The 21,460-nt window shown below is 43.9% G+C and overlaps 1 protein-coding gene across 1 annotated transcript in view; it reads right to left on the bottom strand.

Annotated features, from left to right (window-relative positions):
- Positions 1-21,460, bottom strand: part of LOC126187576 (alpha-tocopherol transfer protein-like) — a 104,779-nt gene that overhangs the window by 48,067 nt on the left and 35,252 nt on the right. Inside the window, exon 3 of the mRNA XM_049928743.1 lies at positions 11,249-11,408. Within this exon, the coding sequence (XP_049784700.1) occupies positions 11,249-11,408 (160 nt within the window). The remainder of the gene's footprint in view (positions 1-11,248; positions 11,409-21,460) is intronic.

Raw genomic sequence — 21,460 nt, 5'->3', positions numbered from 1 at the left:
TGACTCCTTTTTGTGGAGCTATGTTAAATACAAGGTGTACAGCAATAACCGCAATTTCATTGCTGAGCTGAAAATAGCCATTCAGGAGGTCATCGACAGCGTGGATGTTCCGACACTTCGTCGGGTCATGCAGAATTTCGCTATTCGTCTGCGCCACATCGTCGTATTGATGCAGGCATATCGAGGAAGACATAACCTAAACTGGAATACCTGAAGTGACGTTTACATGTTCAGTAAAGTGTGTGCACGCCGTAGTTTCTAACTAATTTACGTTTTTTTTTTCATACACTTCAATAATTGTCATCCCGTATGGAGACAAAAAGACAACGTACGTCTTACAATACTTCGTCTACAGTTGATGTGCGGTAGGACTGTTGACATATTTAAAAATATCTAAAATCCGATATATCGATATTTTAAAAAATATCATCCATCATCGGCTCTCGGCGTATCGATGTGTTGACGGAAAAATGTCAGCGTACCGGGCTACAAAAACAACGATTGCAAATTGTAAATATACTACAGTTTTAGAGCTGTATTTTTAAGTATTGTTTTTGTTATAAGATGTTCTGTACATCAACAAGGTAGCAGCCTGCCTGTCCCTCTTTAGAGCAAGATCTGAAAGGAAAACGATGCACCTTCTTGCTTGGCGACAACCACTTTGCTAACGGTGGTGACTGCATGTAAGTGGCACAATAAAAGGTGCCTGATGGGTCCGTCGTTCGGTTTGGTCAAGTATCGCGTTTGTCCGGAACACTTAATTTCGATCGTCCGGTTTTTTAATTTCTGCCAACGCTAACAACCTAGTAGTTGTAGTGTCAAAAATGAGTCGTGAAGCTAAACGTCACAGTTTCTGTTGGTAGCGCCGAGGGCCGATTGCGTCAGAATTTCCCCTCACACATCTCCGTCCACAGCAAAGACCAATCTTGCCATTCAGAGTTCTGTGCATCATTCTGTTTTTGAACAATAGCGATGTAAAGAAATAACACACTAGTTGCGTTAAAAATTGTTTTTTTAACCCAATTTCTTCACTTCGGAAACCTTGTTATTCCATTACCAGCCCCCCCCCCCCCCCCTCCCAGCGCAATCGGACTACTATATTTGTGCCACCTACACTTGCTTCACACAGTCAAAGAGAAAGACTGGACATGACGAAAGCTTAAAAAGTAGTACGAATCCTTCACATAGTGAAAGTAAAATTAAGTTCTACAACAATTTCAAAAGAACAACTTCAAATACTTGCCGAAAATAGCGAAAAAAATGAACATAAATTAAAATTATCGCCACTCGATATTGCCATTTGATATCTGTATATCGAAACATCGACGAAAAATAATCGGCGTTACACATCAATATTCAAATAAAAATAACTACACTACTGGCCAATAAAAATTGCTACACCACGAAGATGACGTGCTACAGAGGCGAAACTTAACAGACAGGAAGAAGATGCTGTGATATGCAAATGATTAGCTTTTCAGAGCATTCACACAAGGTTGGCGCCGGTGGCGAAACCTACAACGTGCTGACATGAGAAAAGATTCCAACTGATTTCTCATGCACAAACAGCAGGTGACCGGCGTTGCTGATGAAACGTTGTTGTGATGCCTCGTGTAAGGAGGAGAAATGCGTACAATCACGATTCCGACTTTGATAAAGGTTGGATTGTAGCCTGTCGCTATTGCGGTTTATCGTATCGCGACATTTCTGCTCGCGTTGGTCGAGATCCAGTGACTGTTAGCGGAATATGGAATCGGTGCGTTCAGGAGGGCAATACGGAACGCTCTGCTGGATCCCAACGGCCTCGTATCACTAGCAGTCGAGATGACAGGCATATTATCCGCATGGCTGTAGCGGATCGTGCAGCCATGTCTCGATCCCTGAGTCAACAGATGGGGACGTTTGCGAGACAACACTTATCTGCACGAACAGCTCGACGACGTTTGCAGCAGCATGGACTGTCAGCTTGGAGACCATGACTGTGATTACCCTTGACGCTGCATCACAGACAGGAGCGCCTGCTATGGTGTACTCGACGAAGAACCTGGGTGCACGAATGGCAAAACGTCATTTTTTTGGATGAATCCAGATTTGTACAGCATCATGATGGTCGCACCCGTATTTGGCGACATCGCAGGGAACGCACGTTGGAAGCGTGTATTCGTCATCGCCATACTGGGGTATCACCCGGTGTGATGGTATGGGATGCCATTGGTGTGCGTCTCGGTCACCTCTTCATCGCATTGACGGCACTTTGAACAGTGGACGTTACATTTCAGTTGTGTTACGACCCGTGGCTCTACCCTTCATTCGATCCATGCGAAACCCTCCATTTAAAAAAGGATACAGCACGACCGCAAGTTGCAGGTCCTGTACGGGCCTTTCTGCATACAGAAAATGTTCGTCTGCTGCCCTGGCCAGCACATTCTCCATATCTCTCACCAATTGAAACGTCTGGTCAATGGTGGCCGAGCAACTGGCTCGTCACAATACGCTAGTCACTACTCTTGATGAACTGTGGTATCGTGTTGAAGCTGCACGGGCAGCTGTGCCTATACACGCCATTCAAGCTCTGTTTGACTCAATGCCGAGGCGTATCGCCGTTATTACGGCCAGAGGTGGTTGTTCTGGGTACTGATTTTTCAGGATCTTTGCACCGAAATTGCCTGAAAATGTAATCAGATGTCAGATCTAGTATAATATATTTGTCCAATGAATACCCGTTTATCGTCTTGTAACGCCGGAAATGCATATCCTCCTATTTCCATCTATTGTACTACAAATTTGTTTTCCTTATTTTTGTTACCTGAATATATAACATTTCTGTGTCTTCGTATATTGTAATTGTTTTACTATTTGTATATATATATTTATGCATTTATGTCGATGTATAATTGGTTTGTTTCGTAAATACTATTTGTATTTTTACGCTGGGTCTTGCCTAGGGAAAACTGCTATCGAACGATTACATCGATAGGTCGTGTGAAGAACGAAAGTGTTTTGGATCTTTGGTAGTGTTAACTCTGGCGCGTGGAGCGCGGGCAGAGAGAGAGAGTCTGGCTGGAGTAGCGAGTGGAGCAGGTGTGTGGTGTGAAGCTCCCGCGAGTTGCCGCGCTTTCGGGGTTTGGCAGCATGTAATTGCGCTCGACTTGCGATGATAGTTTCTGACATGGTGTCGCGGACGGGAAGCAGTAGCTGGCGCACATCAAGAGCCCGTTTCGTCTGGTGACCGTGTCGAGAAGAAGGCGCGCCAACATCCAGCTTCTGCAACAGCGACGGCCGACAATGAGTGACTGTCGCCACCTCCTCGATCGACGGCTTCAAACCTTCAATCAACCAACAAGGAAGACTGGATGCACGTAAAGTTTTAGAACTGTATGGCAGACCTCAGCTTTTAAAACTGTTCAAATCACAAAATTACAGCAACGTAGCATGAACCTTTGTTGCTCATTGTCCCAGTTGCATTACCAAGCAGGGTCCCTTCCTTTTCCGAAATGAACCTGAGTGTCGTTGAAAATTCAAACGCCAGCTTTAAAGTAACATAGCTAATTTTATTTCACTGCTTTAATTTCAAAGTTCAGTTAAAGTATTCATAGCTGGCTACAATATTCAGATTACACAAGCACAAATTAAGAGTGCGAGTTTTGTTACCGTATTTTAGCTTACATGTGACTGCAGCTCAGCTTGGTACATACTAAATTTTACTATTGTTAATTGTTCATAATCATTTAATTCAAGTTCAAAGTTAAATCTCTTATTTCTAAATTGCGTAGATTCAAGTAGCTTTTGAAATGATTGTTGAGGTAGCCCAAGACTAACCGTATTTTACTGAATTTCGATGTGCTTCAGAAAGAAAGCTCACTATTAACTTCAGTCACTAAATTAACTTTCGATTTTCCGGTTTTATTAATTCTTTGGCTAAATTGAGTTAGAGTGTAGCGAAATTTATTACTTCTGACAAACTTTAAGTTTTCACACTACAATTGTCAACCTCCAGTTGCCACGCTTCTAGTGCTAATTATATGTGTAATAATCTTTCTTTTTCAGTTACTATAGTAATTGTCCTTAGGACTGGCGACCGTAATTTCCCCCAAATCTCAAATATCTAATTACCGCTAGTTGATTGTTAACGTAACGGCCGCACATTTACTTTCCTTACTAGCTTTACCCCTATTTCAAAATTAATTTCCACCAGTTTCATTAGCATTTTTCCTTTCATTTAGATGTAACCCTTTCCTCCCTCTTTACCGACAAATTAACTTCGGTGACGATTGCTTTTCCCAAATTTCCACTAGGTACACGCGGTTTAATTTTTCACTGTCATTAAGGTCGATAAGTGAGGGGGAGGTTACACGTGGCGACCTGGTGACAGGACCATCTTCGGATTTGAGGTTGTTCTGGACACGAATTTTGCATTGTGCAAATCTCGTAACAAATTACTGGTTACGAAATGTTCGATACGTCAGCCAGAATATTAGTGTGAGGAATCCTAATTATATTTGAGATTTGGCATTTATATTGAAAATTATTAAAATGAGTGAAGGCAGCAATTACCAAAATTTGGTAGGCTTGGATAAGGAACAATCGGTCGAACAGTGGGAAACGCGCACCGCGGTACCCATTGTTCAGGGGCAGGCAGCTAGCATGAAAGACGCGACCGCCGAAACGCAACAAAGAGCAGAAATGGAATTCCGCACTTTAGAAAATGTTTCGGAATCGGAAGTGAAAATCAAATGTGAATCCCTTGATGACGAATACGGGGGGGACAATTAAAGAGGAAGCCGCTACGGAAGTAAAACCGGTAGTTTCCGGGAATTTAACTGATTTATTGAATGTTTTGATTAACGAAATCAAGAGTCAATCGGCAGAAATTAAAGCTCTGTCTGCCAAGCAAGAAGATCAGGCTGCCAAGCAAGAAGCTCAGGCTGCCAAGCAAGAAGCTCAGGCTGTCAAGCAAGAGGCTCGGTCTGCCAAGCAAGAAGCTCAGGCTGCCAAGCAAGAAGCTCAGTCTGAAAAAATTGAACGGATGCTAGACAATCAGAAAAAAGCTATTTACGTTGTTAACAACAATGTTGGAGTTGTTAACACAAAAGTTGATAAAATCAAAGAAGATATTGTTGTAATTAATACCGAAATCGGTAATCTTAAACAGGAAATGATAGGCGTTCAGGCTGAAATTGCGAGCATAAATACTCGTTTTTATTCCGAAATTAGCAGAATCGAGAAAAGTGTAGGAGAAGCAGTTGCTCCGATCATCGAGAATAAGGTGACGGAACAAGTTCAATTAGTGAAAAAAGAGGGTCAAAAGAAGGTGAAAACTTTAAAGGCTTTAGTATCCGAAGTAGATACCAAAGTGACGAAGCAGGCTAATACCTGCGAAGAAAAAAAAAAGGGAAGTAGAAACGCTTGCGACAACCACTTGCCAAGTAATTACGAGAGTGTCGGAATTAGAAAAAAAACTTGACGAAAAACAGAGCAATGTGCCAATCTGTGCACATAGTTCGGAATTGACGAAAGAGGAGCGGTTCGACCCCTTGAAAAAAGGCGGTATACACGCGACGGATTTCATTAAGAATTGTGAAAGAGTTTTACCCAGATCATGGACTAATGAGAGAAAAATTAATGCGGTTATTGATGTGCTGGCTGGTGATGCCAAACGTTGGGGCTTAAACCTCAACATTACGAACCTGACTTTTGACGAGTTTAAAAATTTGTTTCTGGCTGAATACTGGTCAGAGCAAAAACAGCGAAGTGTCTGGCGCGAATTTGTCGTATCGAGGCCTTTCGATGCGAGTTCGCACGGCTCGATGAAGGAGTTTTGTGAGGGCTGGATCCGCAAGTTAGAATATTTGCGTGATTGCCGCACGGAATCCGAAATAGTCTGGGAACTCTACAGGAAGCTTCCAGATGACACAAAACGCTACGTAGGAAGCAATCACACGACAATAAATGATTTCCTGGAAAGAGTGGAGGACGAGGACAATTGGCGCAATAATCGCGACAGTGGTAGAGGCCGTGGTAACAACAACGGGTACCACAGCAACCACAACAACGATAACCACGGGAATAATGCATACCGCAACCATGGCAGCAATAACAATAATGGTTCGGACCGTAATAACAATCGGTACAATGCAAATAATAACAGGAATGACGGAAACCAGTATCGTACTAACGTGATACGGGCTTCACAGAATAGTAATAACGCCAGAGGGTGTGATCAGCCGCCTCAGCAGCATCCGGGGACCGTATCTGCTGGGACGAGACAGGGAAACCATTAGCCGCGCCGGTGAGGGGCCGACCGGGCGTGGAGAAATTTTGGCGGCCCAATAACAGGAGAAAACCCAGGTGTCGTCGTTATGAAAATTCCGTGTGGAATAATCAACGGCGGGAGAGTGTGCCAGTGTCAGGAGAAAGGAGTGCGCCCACAAGTAGCAGATCAGCTGTATACACGGCAGTAGAAAATACATTCACTGTCAGTGAGAACAATTTAAGTAGTGTTCCGGAAATCGATTATAAAGTGGCAGCTGTAATACCCACAGCGGAACTGGAGATTGAGTTTAATAATGATTCACAAGTGTTCAGAGAATATCAGATGTCGGATAAAACGTCCGTCATCGAGCGAGGGGATGCAGAGAGGGATGAGGTCTGGTTAAGGCAGTTCGGTCGCTTATACGACGAACTAAGAGATTATAGGGGTCTGTATGGGAGAAGCGTTTATGGGGAGCGCGGGCGGAATTTGCCGCGTCTCGTCCCGCAGGAAGATAGTGTTTGTGAAGTGATAGAAAGTTCTGGCCCTAACCGGCAGACTTTACCAGAAACAGTTGATGTTAATAGGGAGCACGAGCAAGATTCGTCGTGTTTCGTCCCGCAGGAGTTAGATGTTGAAGTAGTAACGGAAAGTTCTGGCCCTAACCGGCAGACCTTACCGAAAGTTGTAGTGGTAGAAGTAGCCGACCCATCCGACGCAAACCTCCAGTTTAAACATTGCGAGAGTATTAAGGAGAAAAATTACGAAAATTTTAGTGATAGCCGGACACGATTGGTAGAAAAGCACGTAGATTACAGCGTGTATGAGGTTAGAGCTGACGTTATACGGTCAGACGGTAGCAGTGTGGGTTGCGCAGATCCAGAGGAAGTAATTGTAGATACTACTGGGCACATTTCTCCAGGTAGATTGGCAGATGAGATCAATCTGACTAAAGAGGAATCAACGAAGGTGACAATTAGTGAATTGATAGCAAAGCAACACTCACTAGTTGACGAGTTAAAGGAAAAGGTTTCGGTATTCGAGGCGAAGCTACAGACTAAGCCTCAGGACAAACGTGTTGAAATGAAAACTGTATGTGAACAGAAACTGAAAAAGCCACCAGATAAGCAGTATTTAGGATCAAAGCCGGATGGTGTTTTCTGGAATGACCTGGATATAGACGAGGATTTACTGTGGGAAAATAAAGAAACAGTCGAGGACAAGTGTAGACAGATAGTAGTGTCTGTTAATATGCACGACCTACAACTAAACGTGTTGATTGACACCGGTGCAGAATTGAATGCTGTATCTAGGAAAATATTTGAGTTACTGAAAGACAGACCTGGCATCGTAGTTACGCCAGTAACAGGAGTGAAAATTATCGGTGCTACTGGGAAGGCCAGTAAACCGGTCACAAAACAGATTTTTGTCAACTTCGAGATATGTGGGGCACGATTTGAACAAGAGTTTGTCGTCGTGCCAGACTTAACTACGAAAGTAATTATTGGGTTAGATTGGCTATTAAAGTACCGTGCAGTGATTAATTGCGAAAGCAAAACTTTGACATGTACGTCACAAGATAAAACAATAGTAGTTGGCTTTGACGAGGCAGGAGACGGTGCGCATAGGCAATACCAGCCTATACACATTGTTAACTGGCCAGATGGTACTGATGTAGGTATGAATTTGAACTGTCATAACGTGAGGAATTTCGGCATTGACAAAAGTGTAGAAAGTGAATTGGAAGAGATAATCAAATTCCCTCCACGGATTGAAATTAGTACTGGTGTGAAAAAAGATCGTTTGCGAGAAGTAATAAAGCTAAAAGCCGATGCTGGCATACGTCGTCATGACGCTAAAGCGCGTTTTGCTAAGTTTGCAATCGGAGACTTAGTACTTGTAAAAGCTCACGAGAAATCGAGCGAGATAGACAATGAAATCTCTAAATTTAAGTTTGTTTATAATGGACCATATAAAGTCATTGGTATACCTCACACAAATGCTTATTACTTAGAGTATCCAAGCTCTGGAAAGCTATTAGGTATACGGAACATTGTAGACCTGAAATTGTACCAACCAAGGATTGATTAATACCACAGAAAGGGTAATTTGTACAGTATGTAAATATAGAGTGTAAGATTTGACGATTTGCTAGATTTACATGCTTTTGCCTGACCAAGAGGACATTAAACAAGTTGTAATTAATAAGTAATTAATTTTAATTAATCAATTTAATTTTAATCAATTTAATCATGATTAGTAATCATCTGAAAAATCCAAACTGCTAGTTTAAGTTTTCAGCTGAGTCACAGTAGATTAAGGAATGTAAATATGATTTTGTGAGTAGCCATAAGATTTCATAAATATGTGATTTACTAGTCATTGCCGATGTACTTAGACGCTGTTTTAAGTTTCAGGCTAGTACATGCGTGTGATGATGGACAGTGTTGAGTTATCCACTGTGATAGTGTTTATGGACTCCTTGAGATTACTCGGGAGTGAGTTTTACCGAAAGAATTCAGTGAAACGGACGTTCTGGAAATGCCGTTACAAGGGCGAGAGAGATCAAGCGTGCCGCACAGGCGGGCGCAACAGTACAGGCGAGGCGAAGCCGCTGTCGGCTCTTGTGCCGCTGTCGGCTCTTGTGTCGCTGTCGGCATTCTTTGTACTTTCGGGTACGGAAGGCGGAATTGTTTTTCTTCCTGGACAGCTGAAAGAATTCTACTGTGAATATTTATGGTTTTTTCGATCTGCTGAATATTATTTTCTAGTTTAGCATTAAGTGGACTCTCATGGCGAGAGTATTAATAATGAAAAGGTTATATAAAATGAGTATTCTATGTAATTAATAATTAATTTGCGTATTTTTATCTACCTGTTTTTATGACCATGTACTCTGATTAATTTTGTAAATAGTATTCCATTTCTTGATAGTGTTATGGATTTTGACGATTTTGGAATAGCTAAACCATTTTCTATATTTTCTATGAATTTTAATATGTTGTCAACCTGTTTTAATTTGATAAAGATGACAGAGTGGAATAAGATTAGGAGTGTCTCCACTCAATTATTATCGTCTAAAAATTGGTTTATGGTTAATTAGGCTAATGCTAAATTTTGTTGATGTTTTGAGCATATGCATTACCGCTGTTTCTTTTTTGGGACATTTTCTGAGTCTGTTTAGGTTACACGAACATCCTCAGACAATGTGGGGCACGTGTAACGCTGGAAATGCATATCCTCCTATTTCCATCTATTGTACTACAAATTTGTTTTCCTTATTTTTGTTACCTGAATATATAACATTTCTGTGTCTTCGTATATTGTAATTGTTTTACTATTTGTATACATGTATTTATGCATTTATGTCGATGTATAATTGGTTTGTTTTGTAAATACTATTTGTATTTTTACGCTGGGTCTTGCCTAGGGAAAACTGCTATCGAACGATTACATCGATACGTCGTATGAAGAACGAAAGTGTTTTGGATCTTTGGTAGTGTTAACTCTGGCGCGTGGAGCGCGGGCAGAGAGAGAGAGTCTGGCTGGAGTAGCGAGTGGAGCAGGTGTGTGGTGTGAAGCTCCCGCGAGTTGCCGCGCTTTCGGGGTTTGGCAGCATGTAATTGCGCTCGACTTGCGATGATAGTTTCTGACATGGTGTCGCGGACGGGAAGCAGTAGCTGGCGCACATCAAGAGCCCGTTTCGTCTGGTGACCGTGTCGAGAAGAAGGCGCGCCAACATCCAGCTTCTGCAACAGCGACGGCCGACAATGAGTGACTGTCGCCACCTCCTCGATCGACGGCTTCAAACCTTCAATCAACCAACAAGGAAGACTGGACGCACGTAAAGTTTTAGAACTGTATGGCAGACCTCAGCTTTTAAAACTGTTCACATCACAAAATTACAGCAACGTAGCATGAACCTTTGTTGCTCATTGTCCCAGTTGCATTACCAAGCAGGGTCCCTTCCTTTTCCGAAATGAACCTGAGTGTCGTTGAAAATTCAAACGCCAGCTTTAAAGTAACATAGCTAATTTTATTTCACTGCTTTAATTTCAAAGTTCAGTTAAAGTATTCATAGCTGGCTACAATATTCAGATTACACAAGCACAAATTAAGAGTGCAAGTTTTGTTACCGTATTTTAGCTTACATGTGACTGCAGCTCAGCTTGGTACATACTAAATTTTACTATTGTTAATTGTTCATAATCATTTAATTCAAGTTCAAAGTTAAATCTCTTATTTCTAAATTGCGTAGATTCAAGTAGCTTTTGAAATGATTGTTGAGGTAGCCCAAGACTAACCGTATTTTACTGAATTTCGATGTGCTTCAGAAAGAAAGCTCACTATTAACTTCAGTCACTAAATTAACTTTCGATTTTCCGGTTTTATTAATTCTTTGGCTAAATTGAGTCAGAGTGTAGCGAAATTTATTACTTCTGACAAACTTTCAGTTTTCACACTACAATTGTCAACCTCCAGTTGCCACGCTTCTAGTGCTAATTATATGTGTAATAATCTTTCTTTTTCAGTTACTATAGTAATTGTCCTTAGGACTGGCGACCGTAATTTCCCCCAAATCTCAAATATCTAATTATCACTAGTTGATTGTTAACGTAACGGCCGCACATTTACTTTCCTTATTACCTTTATCCCTATTTCAAAATTAATTTCCACCAGTTTCATTAGCAATTTTCCTTTCATTTAGACGTAACCCTTTCCTCCCTCTTTACCGACAAATTAACTTCGGTGACGATTGCTTTTCCCAAATTCCCATTAGGTACACGCGGTTTAATTTTTTACTGTCATTAAGGTCGATAAGTGAGGGGGAGGTTACAGTCTGCATTTCTTCGTGGTGTAGCTATTTTAATGGCCAGTAGTGTATATATCGTTATTTTATCAACAGCCCTAGTGTTCGGGAAGGAATGGTTACAGTTATAACAATGCTGTAAGGAACACCGTCCGACTAGACATCTCGTTTTTGTGTGAGAGACTCACACGTGTTGGGCCATGGCCTGCACGTCGGGCCGCAGCAGGTCCCTCTCCTGCAGCAACTCCGGCAGGCGACTCCTCAGCGAGAAGTACGCGTCGAGCGCCACCTTGGTGCGCTCCAGGCTGCACTTGCAGTTGATGTACAGCCGCTCCAGCCGAACCTCATCTGGACAAACACACATGTAACATGTTAGTCTGCAGACTTTCGTGGTCCTTGTCACTAAAATTAAAATCTTCTGGGTTGTTAGGCCGCATCATATTTCCTTCTAAAGTAATCGACGTTTCGACCCCTCTGCTGGGATCTTCTTCAGGACGAAACTCTTATGAATATAACTGGTGTCTCATCGTGATTGGATATAAAGTTACTATTCTACACTTTCACTGGAGAAGGGTTGTTGGTTGAAATTCCTTGTACTGCTATTGGCTATGCATCATCATTGGCTGGATGCGCCAGCCGGAGTGACCATGCGGTTCTAGGCGCTACAGTCTGGAGCCGAGCGACCGCTACGGTCGCAGGTTCGAATCCTGCCTCGGGCATGGATGTGTGTGATGTCCTTAGGTTAGTTAGGTTTAATTAGTTCTAAGTTCTAGGCGACTGATGACCTCAGAAGTTAAGTCCCATAGTGCTCAGAGCCATTTGGCTGGATGCGAAAGGGACAGAGCAAGAGAGGGGGAATGTTTACCAAAAATGTTATTGTCCGCCGAGGTGACTTGCAGCTCGTTGTTCGTATTGCTCGCACACCGCGGCCGCATATTTACTTCCTTGATGCCGCGTAGCCCTGATGCCCAAAGGCTATAGCCGTCCCCTCTATTGAAATTACAAGTGTTCTTTGCAATTTCAACCACTTCCTCGGCCTTTCTTGTATAAATGTAGGTTTCTTCAGCCATCACACGTACTTGATTAATACCTATGCCTGAGCCACAGTTCTCATGATGTTCCTCAACTGCCGATTTTATACGTTGTTTTTGCCGCATGTGCTGTTCGTGCTCCTCATGAGTTCTTTAACCGTTCTTCCCGTTTCGCCTATATGCGCATTGTCACAGCCACATGTCACTTGATAGACTCCTGCATTGTGGAGGCAACCAGGTGGATCCATTTTCCGTCGGAAAAGTCTTTTATTTTGTTTTGATTAAAGAAAGACGTCTGGATAACATTTTCTTTAAAATTCTGCTGATGCGGTCGGCGACCCCAGAAACGAACGGTAACCTAACGGAGTGAGAAGGCGGTATCTCGTCATTCTTATTAGCGTGGCTCCCCGCCATCGCCGGCCGAAGTGGCCGAGCGGTTAAAGGCGCTGCAGTCTGGAACCGCAAGACCGCTACGGTCGCAGGTTCGAATCCTGCCTCGGGCATGGATGTTTGTGATGTCCTTAGGTTAGTTACGTTTAACTACACTCCTGGAAATTGAAATAAGAACACCGTGAATTCATTGTCCCAGGAAGGGGAAACTTTATTGACACATTCCTGGGGTCAGATACATCACATGATCACACTGACAGAACCACAGGCACATAGACACAGGCAACAGAGCATGCACAATGTCGGCACTAGTACAGTGTATATCCACCTTTCGCAGCAATGCAGGCTGCTATTCTCCCATGGAGACGATCGTAGAGATGCTGGATGTAGTCCTGTGGAACGGCTTGCCATGCCATTTCCACCTGGCGCCTCAGTTGGACCAGCGTTCGTGCTGGATGTGCAGACCGCGTGAGACGACGCTTCATCCAGTCCCAAACATGCTCAATGGGGGACAGATCCGGAGATCTTGCTGGCCAGGGTAGTTGACTTACACCTTCTAGAGCACGTTGGGTGGCACGGGATACATGCGGACGTGCATTGTCCTGTTGGAACAGCAAGTTCCCTTGCCGGTCTAGGAATGGTAGAACGATGGGTTCGATGACGGTTTGGATGTACCGTGCACTATTCAGTGTCCCCTCGACGATCACCAGTGGTGTACGACCAGTGTAGGAGATCGCTCCCCACACCATGATGCCGGGTGTTGGCCCTGTGTGCCTCGGTCGTATGCAGTCCTGATTGTGGCGCTCACCTGCACGGCGCCAAACACGCATACGACCATCATTGGCACCAAGGCAGAAGCGACTCTCATCGCTGAAGACGACACGTCTCCATTCGTCCCTCCATTCACGCCTGTCGCGACACCACTGGAGGCGGGCTGCACGATGTTGGGGCGTGAGCGGAAGACGGCCTAACGCTGTGCGGGACCGTAGCCCAGCTTCATGGAGAGGGTTGCGAATGGTCCTCGCCGATACCCCAGGAGCAACAGTGTCCCTAATTTGCTGGGAAGTGGCGGTGCGGTCCCCTACGGCACTGCGTAGGATCCTACGGATTTGGCGTGCATCCGTGCGTCGCTGCGGTCCGGTCCCAGGTCGACGGGCACGTGCACCTTCCGCCGACCACTGGCGACAACATCGATGTACTGTGGAGACCTCACGCCCCACGTGTTGAGCAATTCGGCGGTACGTCCACCCGGCCTCCCGCATGCCCACTATACGCCCTCGCTCAAAGTCCGTCAACTCCACATACGGTTCACGTCCACGCTGTCGCGGCATGCTACCAGTGTTAAAGACTGCGATGGAGCTCCGTATGCCACGGCAAACTGGCTGACACTGACGGCGGCGGTGCACAAATGCTGCGCAGCTCTCGACATTCTACGGCCAACACCGCGGTTCCTGGTGTGTCCGCTGTGCCGTGCGTGTGATCATTGCTTGTACAGCCCTCTCGCAGTGTCCGGAGCAAGTATGGTGGGTCAGACACACCGGTGTCAATGTGTTCTTTTTTCCATTTCCAGGAGTGTAGTTCTAGGTTCTAGGGGACTAATGACCTCAGCAGTTGAGTCCCATAGTGCTCAGAGCCACCTCCCCGCCATCAAGGAAGTAAATATGCGGCAGCGGTGTGCGAGCAATACGAACAACGCGTTGCAAGTCCCCTCGACGGACAACAATATTTTGGGTAAACGTTCCCCCTCTCTTACTCTGTTCGTTTCGTATCTAGCCATTGATGATGGCTAACCAATAGCAGTAGGAGTAATTTCAACCAATAACCCTTCTCCAGCGTAAATGTGGAATAGTGCCTTTCTATCCAATCACGATCGGCCACCAGTACTATCCATTAGGGTTCAGCCAATAACGCCCTTTATTCTGCATCAGCGCGGGAGTAACAGCCTCTGACGATGGCCCACCAATGGTAGCTACGAGAATTTTAAACGATGCTCCCACTTCTCCAGCACACAATCGGGGGAAGTCCCCTTTATAAGAGAATGTTGCACTGATCTCTGACAGTATTCCAGCAATAGTCGACACAGTACATCCTGAAGACGACCCCAGCAGATGGGTCGAAACGTCGATTACTTTAGAAGGAAATATGACGCGGGGTAACAACCGAGGAGATTTTAACTTTACACACGTAACACCTTTTCACATTCACTGAGCATTATTTTTACAACGAAGATTGTTACCGATTGTACAGACACAATGTGCTCGTATCATCGTGGTAGCAGCAGCTCCTTTTTTGTGTCTGAGACTGATGAAAATGAGCGTGAAACTCAAAAGGAACTATCTTGACGCAAAGTCACTTCACAGTGTAAACGTTATGGTACTCATCCGAGACAAAACAAAATTTCACTTACGACCATTCTCCGTTAAATAGTTCAAATTGTTAAGAACCGTACAAGAAACTCAGCGCGCGCGCACACACACACACACACACACACACACACACACACACACACACATTGCGGGGGACTCCATGAGAATGCCTAGGACTCCAAAAACAAATCTGGTAAGTATCACAGTTCACATGTGTGCGGTAGGGCAATGCTAACAGGACTGTCTGCTAAAATGTAAGATGGTGTCTCATGAGCTGCAGACACTTATATTACTGTTTTAGATATGGAATCATTGCTTTTGCTATTGCTGGTATGCTGATACTGTTGTTGCAACTGAGGTACAGAGGTGACTATGTTTATTATTATAAAATGCACATTTAATGGCTTTTGACAGTACCTACAAAGAGTAACGCAGCTACATAATGCTTTCTGTAGTTACCCGTTCCCCAGTTTCCTAGCAGAGTGGGTGCCATCTGCTTGTCAATCGTAGCTTTAGGCCCATTCCAGCCTCATGTTTTGTCCATTTCACAGCAACCCACAACAAGCTATACCGTTACTAAGGGCTATCCAATTCCATTTATAAAACCATAGATCAAGAAATATCTCATTTGATGGGATACTACGACAGAAGACACAGTAAACTACTCTATTTTCCGCTATGACCACTTGCCAGGCAGGTCGTTTTTATCCACTGAACTTCTTATGAAACCCTACGTCGTACATATTGAAATAACGTGTTTCGTTGTTACAAAACAGACTAATACGAGGGACATATTAATGGTACACCAAGGTCAGAGGAGTCATAATCTAAAACATCCAATAAATGTTTCCGTAACAATACAGTGGGGTAGTGCCCGAGTCTTACATATCTTCAGCAGTTGATGACAATTTTCATGTTATAGCATAAGACTCTTGGAGCCCATTGATCTCATGAAGAAATCTAGCGACTTTTGTTTCAGAGGAGTAGTCATTGTTATCGCTTTCTTTTCCAAATTATATTAACACAACAAAGAAAACGTTTTGCATCACATTCATACTTTGGAACGTGTGGAAGTTAGACTCAAAGAGATCAGGTAGCTAAAGAAAACGCTTTATTAAACTAGAAAATATCTTTGCCGTTAGTCCTGAACCTAACTTTTTAAAAATAAATGTTCTACGTTCGAAATTTTACATATTAGCATATCTGTAAAATCAAATTCTGTTGCTGCCTAATATTCCCCACCAACGATGGTCTACCTCCTGCTTCGTAAAACATTTAGATCATCCTTGGCATGGTTTCCGAGATGACGATGTCGCTGGCCGCGGTGACCGAGCGGTTCTAGGCGTTTCAGTACAGAACCGCGCGACTGCTATGAGCATTTATGATGACTTACTAAGATGGTAACTGTTGCGTGTGGAGGTCCAGGCCAAGGGACGAGAGATGGTGCGTTGCGGAGGAGCCGGAAGATGCGTACAGCGCCCGGCGTCATGACGGGGCCCTCCGCGCGGCCCTCTTGGCCACGGCGATGGACGTCAGACAACTGAGCGAATCGCGGCACAACACCGAAATGGCGGGAACCACGGAAGCAGACCGTAGAGGAAAACAAGTCCACACCAACGCCATATATATATAAATCGCCCTATGTTTTTTAGATCGTATAAAAATGATAATTTTACTGTTTTTTAATTTTGTTAAGTACAGATTTTGACCTTGACATCTACATATTTTAAATAAGTATTTTTGGAGATAAAAGTTAATCAAAAAAATCTACTGAATACAGTATGTGCAAATGGAAAGTAACAAATGTACCAGACGCCATCTGTCGGTAATAGTGTTATAATTATTATAAATAACGTGCATTCTGCCAACCAATTTTATGTGACGCAGCATGTGAAAGTTGCTGGATTTGGACGGGTTACTCCTGTAACTGAAATATCAGGTACGTTCTGGTACATTTGATGTTGATTAGATAGGATGAAAAAGATTTGCTTCTGTGAAATAGTAAATTAGTATCATTATCGTTACAGATCTGAAGATGGTTCTGAACGAACCGAAACCGGTCATATGAATAAAAAATTTTGCAATCAAGACGGATTATAAGTAACATTAAACTTGCACAGGATAGAGTAGCATGGAGTGCTGCGTCAAACCAGTCTCAGGACTGAAGACCACAACAAAAACATATAAAAGTTGTTAAATTATTTAAAAATCTCTTACTTAAATAAATTTAACTGTAAAATGTGAAGACGTTGGGGGTGATACACTTTTTTAAGTATTATCTTTGGATTTCCCACCCTAAGAAACATAATAGTAAGGTGTTTTGAGCAAAAAAAGTTTTGGCCTGTGTTATCATCTACTGTGTAACCTCAACACTCGATTTTTAGCGCGAAGTAAATAAAGAAAAAGCCGCTTGGAAGTATTCCATTTCGTAACTACAGGTTAGTATCCACAACTGTGGTGACATGTGGGTCAGTATACTACGACTTGAGACACAGGCAAGGCATGTCCAGCAGAAAACTGGACCACCAATGGCAATGGCGTTTAGCAAGTGGGTCAAATGCCACCACACAAGGCAAGTCTCTTATTATAGGCGACGTAAGTACGGACTATGTTTCAGTGAAAGATAACATTTTTGTGAAACAGCGATCCTTGTAAATTATATAAAAATCAGTGAAGAAACAGTGAAGATCGCGATGAGTATTTTATTAAGAGTGACCGTTTTAGGCCATCTTCAGACAGCACCATTAGCTGAAGTCAACTGACCTCAGTCGCGATCTAGACTGTTTTTTCATTGATTTTATTCAGTTAGAGAAATGTGCCTCGTAGCGATACAAATGTGGCTGAATTTTGGGGCGGAAGCATTCTGATTCGTTCACTCCCATTGTGCAGCAGCACCAGTAAGACGCCGAGAGCCATGCCAGGCACAGAGAAACCTGGGCAGCGCCTGCTACAGCCGCCACTAAGTTCCTCACGGGATTTGGTGCCGCAAACCCGCCAAACTGTCGTCCACACCTGGTGCCGCCTGCACCGGCAGCGAGTCGAATGCCAATCACAGCTGTTGTAAGTAGGCTGTTTATGTTTTCTTATTGGCAACGTTACGTACCGCTCTGTACGAAAATCACTGGCTGTGCTGTGTGCAGTCTGTGGCTAGTTTGCATTGTTGTCTGCCATTGTAGTGTTTGGCAGCGGCAGCTGGATGTGAACAGCGCGTAGCGTTGCGCAGTTGGAGGTGAGCCGCCATCAGTGGTGGATGTGGGGAGAGAGATGGCGGAGTTTTGAAATTTGTCATGAACTGCTATATATATTATGATTATTAAGGTAAATACATTGTTTGTTCTCTAATAAAATCTTTCATTTGCTAACTATCCCTATTAGTAGTTAGTGCCTTCAGTAGTTTGAATCTTTTATTTAGCTGGCAGTAGTGGCGCTCGCTGTATTGCAGTAGTTCCAGTAACGAAGATTTTTGTGAGGTAAGTGATTTGTGAAAGGTACAGGTTAATGTTAATCAGGCCCATTCCTTTGTACGGATTTCTGAAAGTCAGATTGCGTTGCGCTAAAAAATATTGTGTGTCACTTTAGTGAATGTCTGAGTACGTTCAGTTTTGCTCAGCTGTTTGAAAAGCAAATAATGTAAGAGGTTTATCAGCACAGTAATTCAGAAATTGTTCTAAGGGGATGTTTCATATGATCCTGGCAGGGTCGCCATATGAAACATCCCCTTAGAACAATTTCTGAATTACTGTGCTGATAAACCTATTACACTATTTGCTTTTCAAACAGCTGAGCAAAACTGAACGTACTCAAACATTCACTAAAGTGACACACTATATTTTTTAGCGCAACGCAATCTGACTTTCAGAAACCCGTACAAAGGAATGGGCCTGATTAACATTAACCTGTACCTTCCACAAATCACTTACCTCACAAAAATCTTGGTTACTCAAGCTACTGCAATACAGCGAGCGCCACTACTGCCAGCTAAATAAAAGATTCTAAAGGCACTAACTACTGATAGGCATCGTTAGCAAATGAAAGATTTTAATAGAGAACAAACAATGTATTTACCTTAATAATCATAATATATATAGCAGTTCATGACAAATTTCAAAACTCCGCCATCTCTCTCCCCACATCCACCACTGATGGCGGCTCACCTCCAACTGCGCAACGCTGCGCGCTGTTCACATCCAGCTGCCGCTGCCAAACACTACAATGGCAGACAACAATGCAAACTAGCCACAGACTGCACACAGCACAGCCAGTGATTTTCGTACAGAGCGCTACGTAACGTTGCCAATAAGAAAACATAAACAGCCTACTTACACTGTCCCCACATGCCACCGAGGAAGACGCACGTATAGTCGAGAGGCCACCAGGGCTCCACAGTGCCCAAGGAAATACGATCGCACCAAAAAGTATTGGCACATGTCCGTATTTATCGTTGCTGGTTACAAACGCCACACCTTCCCGTACACAGCACATGTACGTGCTACCTCACATACCATACATTACAATTCTGCCCACAGTGCCTACTATTAACAAAGAAATGCACTGTTAAGGGCAAATATGTATCTCCTCTGCACACAAAAATTACTGGCACAGAGCGTGGCTTCTCGGTATATTGCTGGGTTTTGAGGTACCGGAACGCCATCTGCTGACGCAATAGTCACTGCGTGTTGTTGACGGCCCAGTCGCTGGTATGTTGCTGTATTGCGCCATAGTGGTCAGCATGGGGCCGAACAAGAAGGAACGTTCACTGGCGTTGAGAGAGAGATTGGTATTGCTCCATTCACAAGGGAGAAGCTATCGACATATCGGAGCAGAGGTGTCAGATACACCACGGTACGAGCCATCATTCATAAATATAAAGAGACTGGAACAACAGTGAATAAGTGTCGTCCCGGACGTTCAAAAGTGCTTACAACCCGAGAGCGTCGCCGTATCATCGCACTTGCTCGGAAGGAACCTGCTACAAGTGCCGCAACTATTGCTGAGGTTGTTCAGACAACGTCCAACAAGACGGTTAGTGTTCAAACTATACGAAATGTGTTGAATGAGGCTGACATGCATGGACGTTCTCCCAGGAAAAAGCCATACATATCGGAAATTAACCGGCAGAAACGTGTTTGCCAAGGACTACATCAGCAAGCTGATGGAGTTTTGGAACACTGTGATATTTAGCGACGAATCTAAGTTCAATGTGTTCGAATTTAATGCAAGAAAGAAAGTTTGGCCAAAGCCGAATACACACCTCGACATCAAAGACATGCATTCCACAGTCAAACACGATGGGGGCGGTATCATGGTCTGGGGCTGTATGGCGGCGTCCAGCGTTGGGAATCTAGCTGTAATCCACGGTACAATGGATCATAAGAGATACATCAACGTGTTGCGAGGTAATTTACACTCTAGTGCACCTACATTGGGGTGTTTCATTTCAAGCAAGACAACGACCCAAAACATACCGCCATGAAAACCTGGCAGTGGTTACTGTACAATGGCCCCAGCAGGGTTCTAACACCACCTCAAAGCCCTGATTTGAACCGCATTGAGAAACTGTGGGCTCATCTTGAAACATATGTCAGAAAAAGGAGTCCGTCCGATAAAAACGACTTGGAGAAAGGGCTCTTTGAGGAATGGGCGAAAATTACCCCTGACATCAACCAGAATTTAATACAAAGCATTCCTAGGCGTTTACGTGCTGTTATAGATGCTAAAGGGATGCACACTAGCTATTAGAAGGTGAACATCAATGAAGAAAACGAACGCACTCTCCGATTCATACACGTGTGCGAATACTTTTTTGGATGCAGAAGAGCGATGTTTATTTTCATAACGCTGTATGTTACTTTACGGACAGGTGATTTGGACATATTTGTAACCTTTGTAATGTAAGGTGGCACGTGTCTGGGTTCTGTTCTCAAATATATGTTTCGTTTAACTTACAGCCACTAAAATGTAGCTGTTCCAATACCTTTTGGTGCGATTGTAGGCCGCCACTGACGGTACAGCCACAGCCAACAGTATGCCACGAGCCTTCTGTCAGCAATGCAGGTCGGCTAATCAGCATCGAGGGCAGATGCTGCTGCCCGTACATCAGCAGCAGACTGACACAATGGACAGAGGCTAGATCGCCTCCCTGAGCCACGACACATCAAGTACCGCAACTGAACGGGCAACAGCGTTTCTACTCGGTCTACTGGCCTTCCACCGCCACCCACTTAAACCCCAGAGCGCAACTGCGTTCTTCAGAGGGCGCCCGAGTCATCGTCACCACAGGGCACTCTCCATTAAGAACGAAACGCATCTGACATCAGTACATGATACTGTCCCAAACATGACTGACCTCTTTACTAGATTCGTGAGACTACATACCCTGAGATATGCCTAGTAGAGCTGTTCATAAGATAACTCGGCCCCTGCATGGAGATGCACTGTCGTTCTCAGTTCTGGGCGATTCCATCCGCCCTGTACAAAGGGGCGGCCACCTCAGTTTCTTGTCGCCTGTTGAGCTGCACATTTCATCTGCTATGATCGAAATTCTCTCCTCCTTTTGGCTCCATTTCCGGAACAGTTTGCACTACAGATGCTCAGTAGTCTTTCTCAAACCATT

Source organism: Schistocerca cancellata, chromosome 5 (genome assembly GCF_023864275.1).
Source record: "Schistocerca cancellata isolate TAMUIC-IGC-003103 chromosome 5, iqSchCanc2.1, whole genome shotgun sequence".
Taxonomy (NCBI): Eukaryota; Metazoa; Arthropoda; class Insecta; order Orthoptera; family Acrididae; genus Schistocerca; species Schistocerca cancellata.
The sequence above is the reverse complement of the archived record's forward strand: the minus strand, read 5'-3'. Positions and strand labels throughout refer to the sequence as shown.